Genomic DNA, 12263 nt, shown 5'->3' with positions numbered 1-12263 from the left:
AACCCAGAGCCTGCTGGCTCACCGAAGGGACCTGAGTTGGGTGTTTGCTCCAGGTGCCTAAAGTGTAACACACTTGTTTCTAAACGCAGGACTCACTTTTATACTTTTCTTTCTTTCCATAAATCTTTTTTTTTTTTTTTTTTTTTTTTTGAGATGGAGTGTTGCTCTATTAAGGTTGGAGTGCAGTGGCACGATCTTGGCTCACTGCAACCTCCACCTGCCAGGTTCAAGCAATTCTCCTGCCTCAGCCTCCCGAGTAGCTGGGACTACAGGCGCACATGCTATCATGCGCGGCTAATTTTTTGTGTATTTTTAGCAGAGACGGGGTTTTACCAAGCTGGCAATGCTGGTCTCGAACTCCTGACCTCGTGATCTGCCTGCCTTGGCCTCCCAAAGTGCTGGGATTACAGGCGTGAGCCGCGGTATTTCTAATTCCCTCTGTCCAGGCCCAACTCTTCCTCTATGGAGCCCCACACAATCCATCCACCTTTGTCTGAGGGGTAGATGGCGATGGACATACCCAGTGGTCTACTTCAGCTTGGGACTGAGACTCAAACCAGGAGACCAAAAAGCACAGTTTAGCTCTTACAGGAAAAGAAGAGGCACTTACTTCCCATGGACTGGACCCCTATTCCCACATAGCTGTGCAGTTCTCCTTATGTAGAATCCCTTTAGAAGGACACTGGAGTGGTCCTATGCACATGACAGTATAATAATACAGTAAGAGAGACAGATATAAGACAGGGTCTAGTCCTGCCCCACCCCTGCCTTACTCAAAAGGGGAGCAGCTTCAGGACCCATAAGTCAGAGGTAAAGATAGGCTTTTGGACGGAAAGTTCCCAGATAGCACCTGCTTCCGGCTTCTCACACCAATGCCCGGGGCCTGCATATAATGAAATGCCCAAGCACTTCCTGGGCTTATGCTTGCTCCAGGTCTGATATCTCTGTCTGCCGTAACCACCCATCTCATGATCATCTCCGTAAGTGTCTTTCTTCCACACAGGCAGTCAGATCTGAGCAGAAGGTGAGGACCGTGTCTTATTTTCCTTTGTATCCCCAACAGCTGGTGCAGTTGTGAGGAGCTAAAAGCAACTCAAGAAGTGCTTGTGAACCAATGGATGAGTGAATGAGAACCCCAGTCACGTCATGGTCCCCTCCGCTGTGGCCTCTGGCCATTCTCCCCAAATTGTGGTGAACAGGACCTTGTCTACCACCACCCCCAAGCCGAGCCGGTAGCCTTACCTCCCATGAGGAAGAGCAGCCCTGCCACGTACTGCATAAGGCCTCGGTCCCAGCAGCAGCCCAGCACGCCGATGATCCAGCCAAAGAGGATGATGGCCACCGCCATGCCCATAAAGCCAGCCGTCATTCTGCGCAGGTCTGTGGGGAAGCAGGCAAGCAACAGTCAGCAGCAGAGCCTGGGACGGAGGGCCAGGGTACACCCCAGCCCTGGGGCGGGTGCGGGGAGGGAGGGGCCCTCCGGGAGCAGGAAGGCAACCTGCCCTTCTCAGATAGAAGCACACAATCTTTGTAGAGGGAGAAGCCCCTGTGGTGACTCTACCCTTTTGTGCACAAACAGGCCACAGCAGTTTGGCTCCTAAGCACAGGGACAGACCATCACAATATCGTGGCCGTTTCTTCTATGCCTCATTTGTGCCAGGCATAGCCTGCCTATCTATATATCTATCTCAACCTTCTGAGACAGGTACTATCTTTATTCCTATTTGCAAAATGCAGCAACTTGCTGAATGGCACACAGCTAGTAAGTGGTAGATCAGAGACTGGAACCCAGACCTGTCCAGCACTCTCAGCTTCCAAACACAGCATCTCAGCCTCTCCAAGGAGGTGAGAACCAGGGAAATGGGCTGCTGGATCTGGGCAGTCAGGCTGCACCTGCCAAGCCCTCCTGGTATTGCTAGGAGGTTGCATGTAAGGGGAAGCTATCAGCGTGGGGGGTCTGGTGTTCTGTTCCTTCCCCTCCAAGCTGGCTCCCGGGCTTAGCTTTCCCTGCATGCAGGGCTGCAGGAGGAGAGTCACACTTCCTGCTCTCCTCTAAGCTCCAGAGCGGATCCATTCCTTGCAATTGCTTCAGCTCCTCCACCCCCAGGTCAGTCCCGCTTTCTGAGTCAGGCCCTTCTCTGTTCCACGCCTGGCTGACCCATCAGCTCCAAGAGGAAGAGGGTTGTCTAGAAAGGCAGTATTTTTAGCAGAAGGGAGAGGGCAGAGCTGTTGCCATGGCTCAGTTGGCCACTCAGCATCTGGCTTGACTTCCTCCCCAGCTCCCACCTCTGCCCTCCTGCACCCAGAGGCAGCCAGAGATGCTCTCAACCCCCCTACCTACCCTTCCACGTGCCCACCGCACCCCAACCCCCACCAGCTCCGGGCACACTTTCCTCATCCATCACCCCTTCTCTGGAGCTTGACCTTCTGACCCTCCGGTCATGCCACCCACTCCGCTACCCTTCATCAACACCCACCACAGCTCCCTGGGCCCTCTCTCCACCCACCCACATCTGAGCCTGTGCCCTAGCCCCACCAATGGGGCTCTACCCAGGAGCAAAGCTATTTATCCTGTCTCTGCCCTAGGGTCTGTGCTTCCCAGTGGGTTGCAGAGCAGCCTGGAGGACCCTTGGGCGTCCCTCTCTGTCAAAGGGAAGTGCCTGAAGCAAACCACATCAACACCCCATGCAAGCACACCAGCTGCTGCCTGGACAATCTTTTCTCAACCCTGAGAAACAAACACCCCACAGGTCTCTTTGGTGAACACATACCTCAAAAGGTGTCCAGGTCCCAACCCCTCCATTCCTCTCTCTCACTCCAGTCACCCCATGGGGAACCCCAGTGGAGCAAACAAAAGGATCTATGGTGCAGTTTGGCTTAAGACCCCTCTATAGAGGGATCCAGGCCACTGTTCTTGTCCTGACATTGACCATCAGACACTGACAGCCCCCGGCCAGGGAGGAAGTTGGTCGGGGAGTTGGGAGGGATGGGGCACAGGAGGGGAACAGCAGCAGACCCTTCCCTCTGGTGAGGAGAGGCCTGCAGAGGAACAAGGACAGGGCTCCAGTGACAGAGGCAGAGATCTTTGAGAGCCACAGGGCAGGTTCCTGCTCTGCTAGGGCCACCCTTGTCTGCCCTGGCTGACCCGGGATGCCTGCCCCAGCCAGGTAGAAGTGATGCCCACAGTCACTTATGGGAACTGCCCAGGGTGCCTTATTATCATGCAGCACTGTACCCCATGCTCATATCACCCTATGTGTCAGATGGAACCGCTGAAAGCATTGTTTGATCACAACAGGAGCTTGTGAGCCCGGCGGCCTGCGTGGGCAGCCACAGCCAGTCAGAGAAGAGAAGGAGCACTCCTGTCCCTTTTTATTGAACCACCTGTGCCGTCCTCTCCCTCCATCTCCCCAAATGTTGTTTCCATGGCCACCAGCCCTATACCTTAACCCCTGCTTTCCCCACCACCACAAGAGACTCTGGAGTGACCGAGGCCTGAGCTGCCTTCTCAGTAGAGAAGGGTCCCCACTTGACATGTGATCCCATCTGGATCATCTCCTGGAAATGGGATACTTTTTACTACCAATGCTTCTACTCCCCACCATCTTCAAGGGCAAAAAGGTGGTGGGAACAGGAAAAGAGAGAACAGCTTATTTTCAATGAAAAGAAGGTTTCCCTTTAAGGGGCTTATACTTCCTTAAACAGGACGTATAATTTTGGATTTTGCGTTTAAGTATTTAATCCATTTTGAGTTTATTTTTGTACATGGTGAGAGACAGGGGCCTAGTTTCATTCTTCTGCATATGAGTATCCAGTCTTTCCATTTACTGAAGCACCATTTACTGAAGAGGGTGTCCTTCCCCCAGTATATGTTGCTGCCTGTGTTGAAAATCAGTTGGCTATAAATATGTGGATTTCTGGGTTCTCTATTCCGTTTTATTGATTCATGTGTTTTTACACCAAAATCATGCTAAGTGTCTTTCAGTGAATGAATAAAGAAAATGTGTTATATATACACAATGGAATACTATTCTGCTATGAAAGGGATGAAATGTTGTCATCTGCAGCGACACAGATGGAACTGGAGGTCACTATGTCAAGTGAAATAAGCCAGGCCACAGAAAGACAAATGTTGCATGTTCTGACTCATATGTGGGAGCTAAAAATGCTGATCTAATCAAAGTAGAGAGCAGAATAACGGTTACCAGAGGCGGGGACGGGTGTGGACGAAGAAAGATTGGTTAATGGGCACAAACATACAGTTAGAAGAAATAAGTTCTAATGTTTGATAGCAGAGTAGGGTAACTACAGTTACCAACAATGTATTGTGTACTTTAAAATAGCTGCAAAAGAGGGTTTGGAATGTTTCCAACACCAAGAAATGATAAATGCTCAAGGTTATGGATATTCTAAATACCCTGACTTGATCATTACACATTTTATGCATTCATCAGAAGATCACATGTACTCCTCCAAAATATACAAATATCATATATCGATAAAAAGAAACAAACAAACAGGAGGTATAAGTGCCAGCACATTCATCTTCTGGGCCCTTCCCTTTTTGGTGTATGGAGGTTTCTTTCTAGGAGAAATCCTATCCCATTTGGCAGCACTAGACAGGACAATTTTGCAGAGCCCCACCTTGCTGGAGACCCAGCTCTCACCTGGCCTTGCTCATTGGAAGGCCTGTACTGTTCCCCAGGCTCTGCAGATGCCAGGAAGCAAAGGTTCTGCTTGGGGGAATGAAGTGGAAAATGGGTCAATAAGAGGTGTCCACCTTGGCCACGGATGGGAAAGTGGGCTGGGCAGAAAAGCAAAATGGAAATGCAAATCAGAAAAAGAGGGAAGGTGAGAATTATTGGAGGATGAGAACAAAGTATTTTACTTAGAAGAAAATGGAGGAAAAGGCAAAATAGCAGCAAAATGAAGACAATAATTCCTCTTCCAAAAGTCTGTGTTCCAGGTCGGGGAGGGGCTGTTGCCCTCTAACACAGATTAGCTACTCTTCGCCTCCTCCCAAAGGACTTTGTCAACAGAAGCTAAGGGTTGTGCCAAGTTGTCGATCTGGAAACAAGAATGAAAACCAGAGGCCAGGCCTGTGTATTTCCACTGACCTGGAAAGATTTTCACGTCACCCTGAAAACCTTATTTTGCCAGAGCTGTGCATGAACAGCTGGTTACTTTGTCCTTAGACCTATGTGGTAACTCAGGGAAGCTGCAACAACAATTTATAAGGTAGATAGGACAAGAAGTATTCCAATTTTACAGATGAGGAGAGCAAGATCCAAAGAAGTTACATAATTTATTGACAAATAATCTCAAAACCAGTGTACTACAAGAAGAGTGAGTTGTATTCTTGAGTTACATGAGAAAACAATGCAATTAAAGATGTACTGGGTTATAATGGTAGATTGAAAAAAAATGTTTCTAGCATTTCTTCCTCCTAAACCAAGACAGACTACAGTTAAGGGATTTCTTAGAAAGACAGAAGTCTTCAAGGATGGGGAAAATAGAAAAGGAGACAGGGACAACAACAACAAAATCTACAGGGCTGACAGACGCTGTCTAAAGAGTCAAAATCAGACCTAAAGAGTCAAATCTAAAGTCAGCATCAGAGAAGCTGAAAACCAACTTGTGGAATCCCCAAAAGGCTCATGAACTGGCACCAACAGGTCCATCTGGATCTGGTCATTAAGCAGAAGAAAGCGAGATAAAACAGGGAAGTTTAGTGGAAGTTATTTCAGATGGATCTAGATTCCTACCTCCCCTTGGCTGCTCATCGCTGAGGGATTCCTCTTTTCCTTGACTCCTGGGATCAGGGTGCGAGGGGGTCCTAAAACACAGTCTTTAGGTTTGGAGATCAACAGGTGAGGGTCGGCCAGCACAGCTCAGGGTCAGGGTATTGTACTGAAGTTCACTACGGCACTCTGATGGAGTTACGGACTGTGTGCATATGGATGTTGAGTTTTAGCACTGATCCTAGCTCTCTTCTACTAGGCTCTCAGACCTGGCTTCCAGGGCTGTGCCCTCCAGCCTAGAGACTGGGAGAGGACTTTCTGGGGATGACCAGCACAGAGGAAAGACCTACGGACACCAGCAGTGCCCCAGAAGCCTCCCCTCAGGCCCCTGTTGAAGTGAAGCCCCAGTTGAACTGGGGTTCATTCTGTGCTCCAGGCACTTTTCAATATGAGCAGACAAGTAACCATCTCCATATAGCTGAGAAGAGCCCAGGAATGGGGAGGAAAACAACTTATGGAAACAAGTTACAGGGAGAAGAAGGAAATTTTCAAAATTATTTTTGATATCCCCAGAGAGACAAGAGAAGAAAGCTATTGCCTCTGTGAAACAAAAACAGAATACTATTTAAAAAGAACTAGGCGGGGAACAAAAAGAATACCTGCAATAAAATAATGGGACCAAAATCTATGAAACTGATATACTCAATTCTAACTTATGTATTAATAGTCCTGCCATGTTCCAAAAAAGACTTCAGGAGGCTTACAAAATGCACACAGTAGAGTGGGATAAAAATAGTGATGCAGGGCCGGGTGCGGTGGCTCATGCCTGTAATCCCAGCACGTTGGAAGGCCGAGGCGGGCGATCACCTGAAGTCAAGCGTTCAAGACCAGCCTGGCCAACATGGTGAAACCCCGTCTCTACTAAAACTACAAAATTAGCCGGGTATGGTGGCATGCCCCTGTAATCCTAGCTACTCGGGAGGCTAAGGCAGGGAGAATCACTTGAACCCAGGAGGCGGAGGTTGCAGTGAGCCCATACCATGCCACTGCACTCCAGCCTGGTGACAGAGCAAGACTCTGTCTCAAAAAAAAAAAAAAAAAAAAACAAAAAACAAAACAAAAAAAAAACCAAAAACCAAAAAACAAAAACAGGATGCAATGAAGGAGAGAAAAAGAAAGAAAAGGAAGATGAAGCCAGATATCACATTTACACACAAAACTTGGCCCATGAGGTCCTCAGGAAGGTTATTCTATCCCATATTTGCACTTAAAGGCATTAGACATTATTTCCATTGATTAAAGACTCTTTGTTGCTTTTTATTTGCACTTGAGTAGGTCCCGACTGCCTCTCTGCCCAAGGAAAGGCCTGTACATGTATTCCTGCCCATCCTCATTAACCTATGTGTCAATCTCCTCTCTTTAGGGGTAAGAAACTGCCTTTTTATTTCTTTGTGATTGCTAACTGTGCCCACAGCAGTATTTGTACTCAGGAACATATATAGCTTGTATTTCTTTCCCCATCTCTTCCTGCCTTTTTAGAAAAGAAAAAGAAAAGAAGAAGGAGGAAACCCTAACTCTGAGGCCTTGGAAAAATATGATATGGAGCTGGCCTAAGAATAATCCCCTTGGAAAGAGCCCAGAATGGTGAGTTTGACTCTGCCGGCAAAGGCCAAGCTAGAGAAAAATCTCCTCATGAATCATGTCGGGCTTGAGTCCATTATCTGTATTCCGTGACCCTAACGTTTAACATTCTAATTTTTGAAATGAGAAAGGTGCATTTATGCTTTGTTGAACTGAGCTCAGGGTGGTGGAAAGGAGTGGGCAGAGGGAGGTTGATAATGAGGGAAGGTGGAGGAGGAAAGGCGAGGAGAACCATTAAATAGAACCAGAAAAAGCTGTTCTCCCTCATGGAAAAATTTTGATTTTGAAGTTTACACTCCTATTAACATTTAAATGGATAGATATTGCTTGCAACTGTACACAGGAAACCAGGATATCTGCATTTAAATAAACACCACTTAGAGAAAGAAAATATATGGGCTGAATGTCTTTCTATTTGTTCTTTAAAGACCTTGCACAAATAATGATGATGATTGGAATTTTTTTTTTTCATTAAAAAAGCAGAAATGGTGAGGGTAAGTATGCGTTAGACCTTGTTGCGATGGTAATGACTGGGGCTAGAGAAAGAAGCACACCAATGCTATTGGATTCATGGCCCCAGCAGCCAGTGCCTGTAGTGCTGCATTGCATCTGGAGGCCAGCAGGGCCATGGTCCTCTGATGGACACACGGGCAACTCTTGGGGAGGTTTGCTGGAAACTCTCCCTTCTGCATGATGGGAGCACACAGTCTGGGTTACAAGGCAGGAGGGTGTTAGCTGCCCTGAGAGCTGGACATTCATTCACAAATTAATCAAGCCCTTAAAAATCAAGGTCACAGGAATTGAAGGGCACAGCAGAATGGTGAGGGCAGGACTGAAGTGTTTTTGCCCCAAAGGATCAGTCGGTCTGGGAAGTAAGAAGTGGAAAGAGAGAGAGAGAGAATCTGCAATGAACCTGCTAGCCACGGGATCAACCAGGACAAGCTAATTCAAAGGAGAAGGAAGATTCCAGGGCCCAATTACTGCACAGCAGCCACCTCTGAAGGAAGTGGGGGTTTTAATTCTGGGGAGCCATATAGAGATGCAACTGGCAGGATTAGGAGAAATCAGGCCGTTCCCATTCAAATCCTGGCTCTTCCACAGCCAGGGCGGTGGGAACTCAAGCAAATTAGTCCCCCTCTCTGGATCTGTTTCCACATCTGTAAATGAAGGTTATGACAATACCTACTTCAAAGAGCTGTTAAGAGGATTAAATAAGTAAATATGTGTAAACTGCTTAGAATAGTACCTGGCACAATGCTAGAGCTATATAAGTGTAAATAGAAATAGAAGTCACCTAAATTAAAGCAATTCTCATTTTTTCATGCACTACGACATCCCTTGAATTTGCCATACATAAGCACATAAGGCGCCGAGTAACATGCTGGAATATGCCCCTAATTAAGGATTTGGGACCCAGAGAAAGTAGAGTTCTGGAAGCTGTTCTTACGCTTTTCAGGCACCTGGAGAGGCCAAGGTGAAGGTATTACTTCTTAATTTATTGATACCGAGTTGCATCCACCCCAGGGGGCTGCTGCTGCCTATCCTCCGAGGACCAAAACAGCTGGAGGCTAAAGCAGTTAATAGCAGAGGCGCCTGTGGCTATAGAGGCTGTTGAACCCTGGGCTCTGACAGTAAGCACTGCACTGATCTGGAAGGAAAAGACATGGGACAGAACTGAGACTCTGCTGGGAAAGCATCAATGATTTAGTTAAGAAGAACTAAAACAGCAAATTCCATAATGGGAGGTTTTGCCTATGACTTTCTTCTAGGTGTAAGTTGGTTCAGCATCATACTGTAGTTATATATTTTCATTTTTTTAATTGACAGATAACATTTTATGTTTTTATCATGTACAACATGGTGTTCTGAAGTACATATACACAATGGAATGGTTAAATCTAGCTCATTAACAAATGAACTCACACAGTTATCGCTTTTATGGGAGGAGCACATAACATCTACTCTTTACATATTTTTCAAGAGTACAATATATCACCACTAACTATAGTCACCTTATTGTACAACAGATCTCTTGAAATTTACTTCCCCTATCTAACTGTAATTATTTATCCTTTGACCAACATCTCCCCATACCCTCCTAACCTCTAACCACACCAGCCTCTGGTAACCACTGTTCTATTCACTACTTCTATGTGATCAACTTTATTTAGATTCCACATATGAGTGAGATCACGCAGTACTTGTGTTTCTGTGCCTGGCTTAACATAGTGTCTTCCAGGTTCATCTGTGTTGCTGCAAATGGCAGGATTTCATTCTTTTTCATGGCTGAATAACATTCGTGTGTGTGTGTGTGTGTGTGTGTGTGTGTGTGTATACATAACATTTTCTTTATCCATCATCCATTGATGGACACTCAGGTGATATGATTCCATGTCTTAGCTATTGTGAATAATCTGAATGAGCATGAAAGTGCAGCTATCTCGTTAACATACTGATTTCAATTTCTTTGGGTATATAGTCAGTAGTGGAATTGCTGGATTGTATGGCAGTTCTATTTTTAATTTTTTGAGGAACCTCCATAAGGTCTTCCATAATGGCTGTACTAATTTCAATCCCACCAAGAGTGTATAAGGGTTCCCTTTCTCCATTTTCAGTACTTGTTATCCTTTGTCTTTTTTATGGGAGCCATTCTAACTGAGGTGAGATGGTATCTCATTGTGGTTTTGTTACCAGCAGTGAATCCAGTGGGTCTACAGCAAACTCAATCCTTGCCTCCTTGGAGGAAAGAATTCAGCTGAGGGGCAGAAGTAGGTTTAAGGCAGAGGAAGAGACCAAGGCAAATTTTAGAACAGGAGTGAGAGTTTAGTGAAAAGTTTTATAGCAGGGGTGAAAGAAAGCAAAGTATATTTGGAAGAAGGCCTAGCGGGCAACTTGAGAGATCCAAGTCCCCTGCTTGGTGCTTGACGTGGGGTTTTATACATTGGCATAGTTCCAGAGTTTCCATTTCTCCCCCGCCTTGATTTTTCCCTTGGACCAGTTGTCCACACACGCGGTGGCCTGCCAGCACTTGGGAGGGGCTGCACACACAGTGTGTTTACTAAAGTTGTGCACATCTTCACTTGAGGCATTCTTCCCTTACTCGGTCTAGCATTTTTAGAGGAAGGTCATACACCAGTTAAATGCCGCCATTTTGCCTCTTAGTATGAATGCTTGAGTCTGCTCACCCAACTCCTGAGATCTTATTGGGAAGCTGCTGTTCACCAGCTTCAGCTGTTTTCTTTTGTTTGTTTGTTTGTTTGTTTTTGAGGTGGAGTCTCGCTTTTGTTGCCCAGGTTGGAGTGCAATGGCACAATCTCAGCTCATCACAATCTCTGCCTCCCGGGTTCAAGCAATTCTCCTGCCTCAGCCTCCCAAGTAGCTGGGATAACAGGCATGTGCCACCACACCCGGCAATTTTTTTTTTTTTTTTTTTTTGTATTTTTAGTAGAGACAGGGTTTCTCCATGTTGGTCAGGCTAGGTGTTTCCTGTCTATTGGGAGACTGTCTTTCCCTGGCACCAGCTATGACCAATTATTATTTAACAACTGACCATCACCTGATGGTCACCTGGCATTCATAGGGAGCCCTCTCCTGTCCTGGTCATGTCTGCCTAACTGCCTATTCTAACAGTTTTAATTTGCATTTCCCTGATGATTAGTGATACTGAGCATTTTTGTATATACCTGTTGGCCATCGGTATGTCTTCTTTTGAGAAATGTCTATTCAAAGCTTTTGCCCATTTTTAAATCAAATTATTTGTTCGTTTTATTATTGGGTTGAGTTTCTTATATATTTTGGATATTAATCCTTTGTCAGATGTATAGTTTGTAGCTATTTTCTCCTATTCTGTAGATTGTTACTTCTCTCTGTTAATGGTTTCCTTTGCTGTACAGAAGCTTTTTAGTTTGATCCCATTTGTCTATTTTTGCTTTTGTTGCCTGTGCTTTTGAGGTCTTACATTAAAAAAAAATCCTTGCCCAGACCAATGTCATGAAACATTTCCCCTGTTTTCCTCCAGTAGTTTCATAGTTTCAAGGCCTATGTTTAAGTCTTTAATCCATTTTGAGTTAGTTTTTGAATATAGTGAGAGATAAGGTCCTAATTTAATTCTGCTGCATATAGATATTCAGTTTCCCCAACACCATTTACTGAAGAGACTGTCTTTTCCCCATTGTGTGTTCTTGACACCTTTGTTGAAAATCAGTTGGCTGTAAATGTGTAGATTTATTTCTGGACTTTTTATTCTGTTCCATTGGTCTATTTTTATGCCAGTACCATGCTGTTTTGATTACTATAGTTTTGTAGTATATTTTGAATTCAGGAAGTATGACATCTCCAGCTTGCCTCTATTTGCTCAGGATTGTTTTGACTATTTGGGGTCTTCTGTCATTCCATACAAATTTTTGAATTGTTTTTTGTATTTCTGTGAAGAACATCTTTGGTATTTTGATAGGGGATTGAATTATATAGATTGCTTTGGGTAGGTATGAACATTTTAACAATATAAATTATTCAAATCCATGAACATGGAATATCTTTCCATTATTAGTGTCTTCTTCAATTTATTTTATCAGTGTTTTATAGTTTTCATTATAGAGATCTTTCACCCCTTTGGGTAAAGTACTCTTAGGTGTTTAAATTTTTTGTAGCTACTATACTGTACTTGATTTCTTTTTCAAATAGTTTACTATTAGTGAATAGAAATGCCACTGATTTTTGTATGTTGATTTTGTAACTTGCAACTTTATTAGTTATAATAAATATAGTATTAGTTTATTAGTTGTAATAAATATAGCTTGTTAATGGAATGTTTAGGGTTTTCTCTATATATAACTACATAATGTAGTTATACTTCAGAATTATTCTGCCAAAAGATAGTTT

At 44.8% G+C, this 12263-nt stretch overlaps 1 protein-coding gene across 1 annotated transcript in view; it reads right to left on the bottom strand.

Moving 5' to 3' along the window:
* Nucleotides 1-12263, bottom strand: part of TMEM178B (transmembrane protein 178B) — a 407977-nt gene that overhangs the window by 41638 nt on the left and 354076 nt on the right. Inside the window, exon 3 of the mRNA XM_007983176.3 lies at nucleotides 1243-1380. Within this exon, the coding sequence (XP_007981367.1) occupies nucleotides 1243-1380 (138 nt within the window). The remainder of the gene's footprint in view (nucleotides 1-1242; nucleotides 1381-12263) is intronic.

The sequence above is a fragment of the Chlorocebus sabaeus genome, chromosome 21 (assembly GCF_047675955.1).
Source record: "Chlorocebus sabaeus isolate Y175 chromosome 21, mChlSab1.0.hap1, whole genome shotgun sequence".
Classification (NCBI taxonomy): Eukaryota; Metazoa; Chordata; class Mammalia; order Primates; family Cercopithecidae; genus Chlorocebus; species Chlorocebus sabaeus.
The sequence above is the reverse complement of the archived record's forward strand: the minus strand, read 5'-3'. Positions and strand labels throughout refer to the sequence as shown.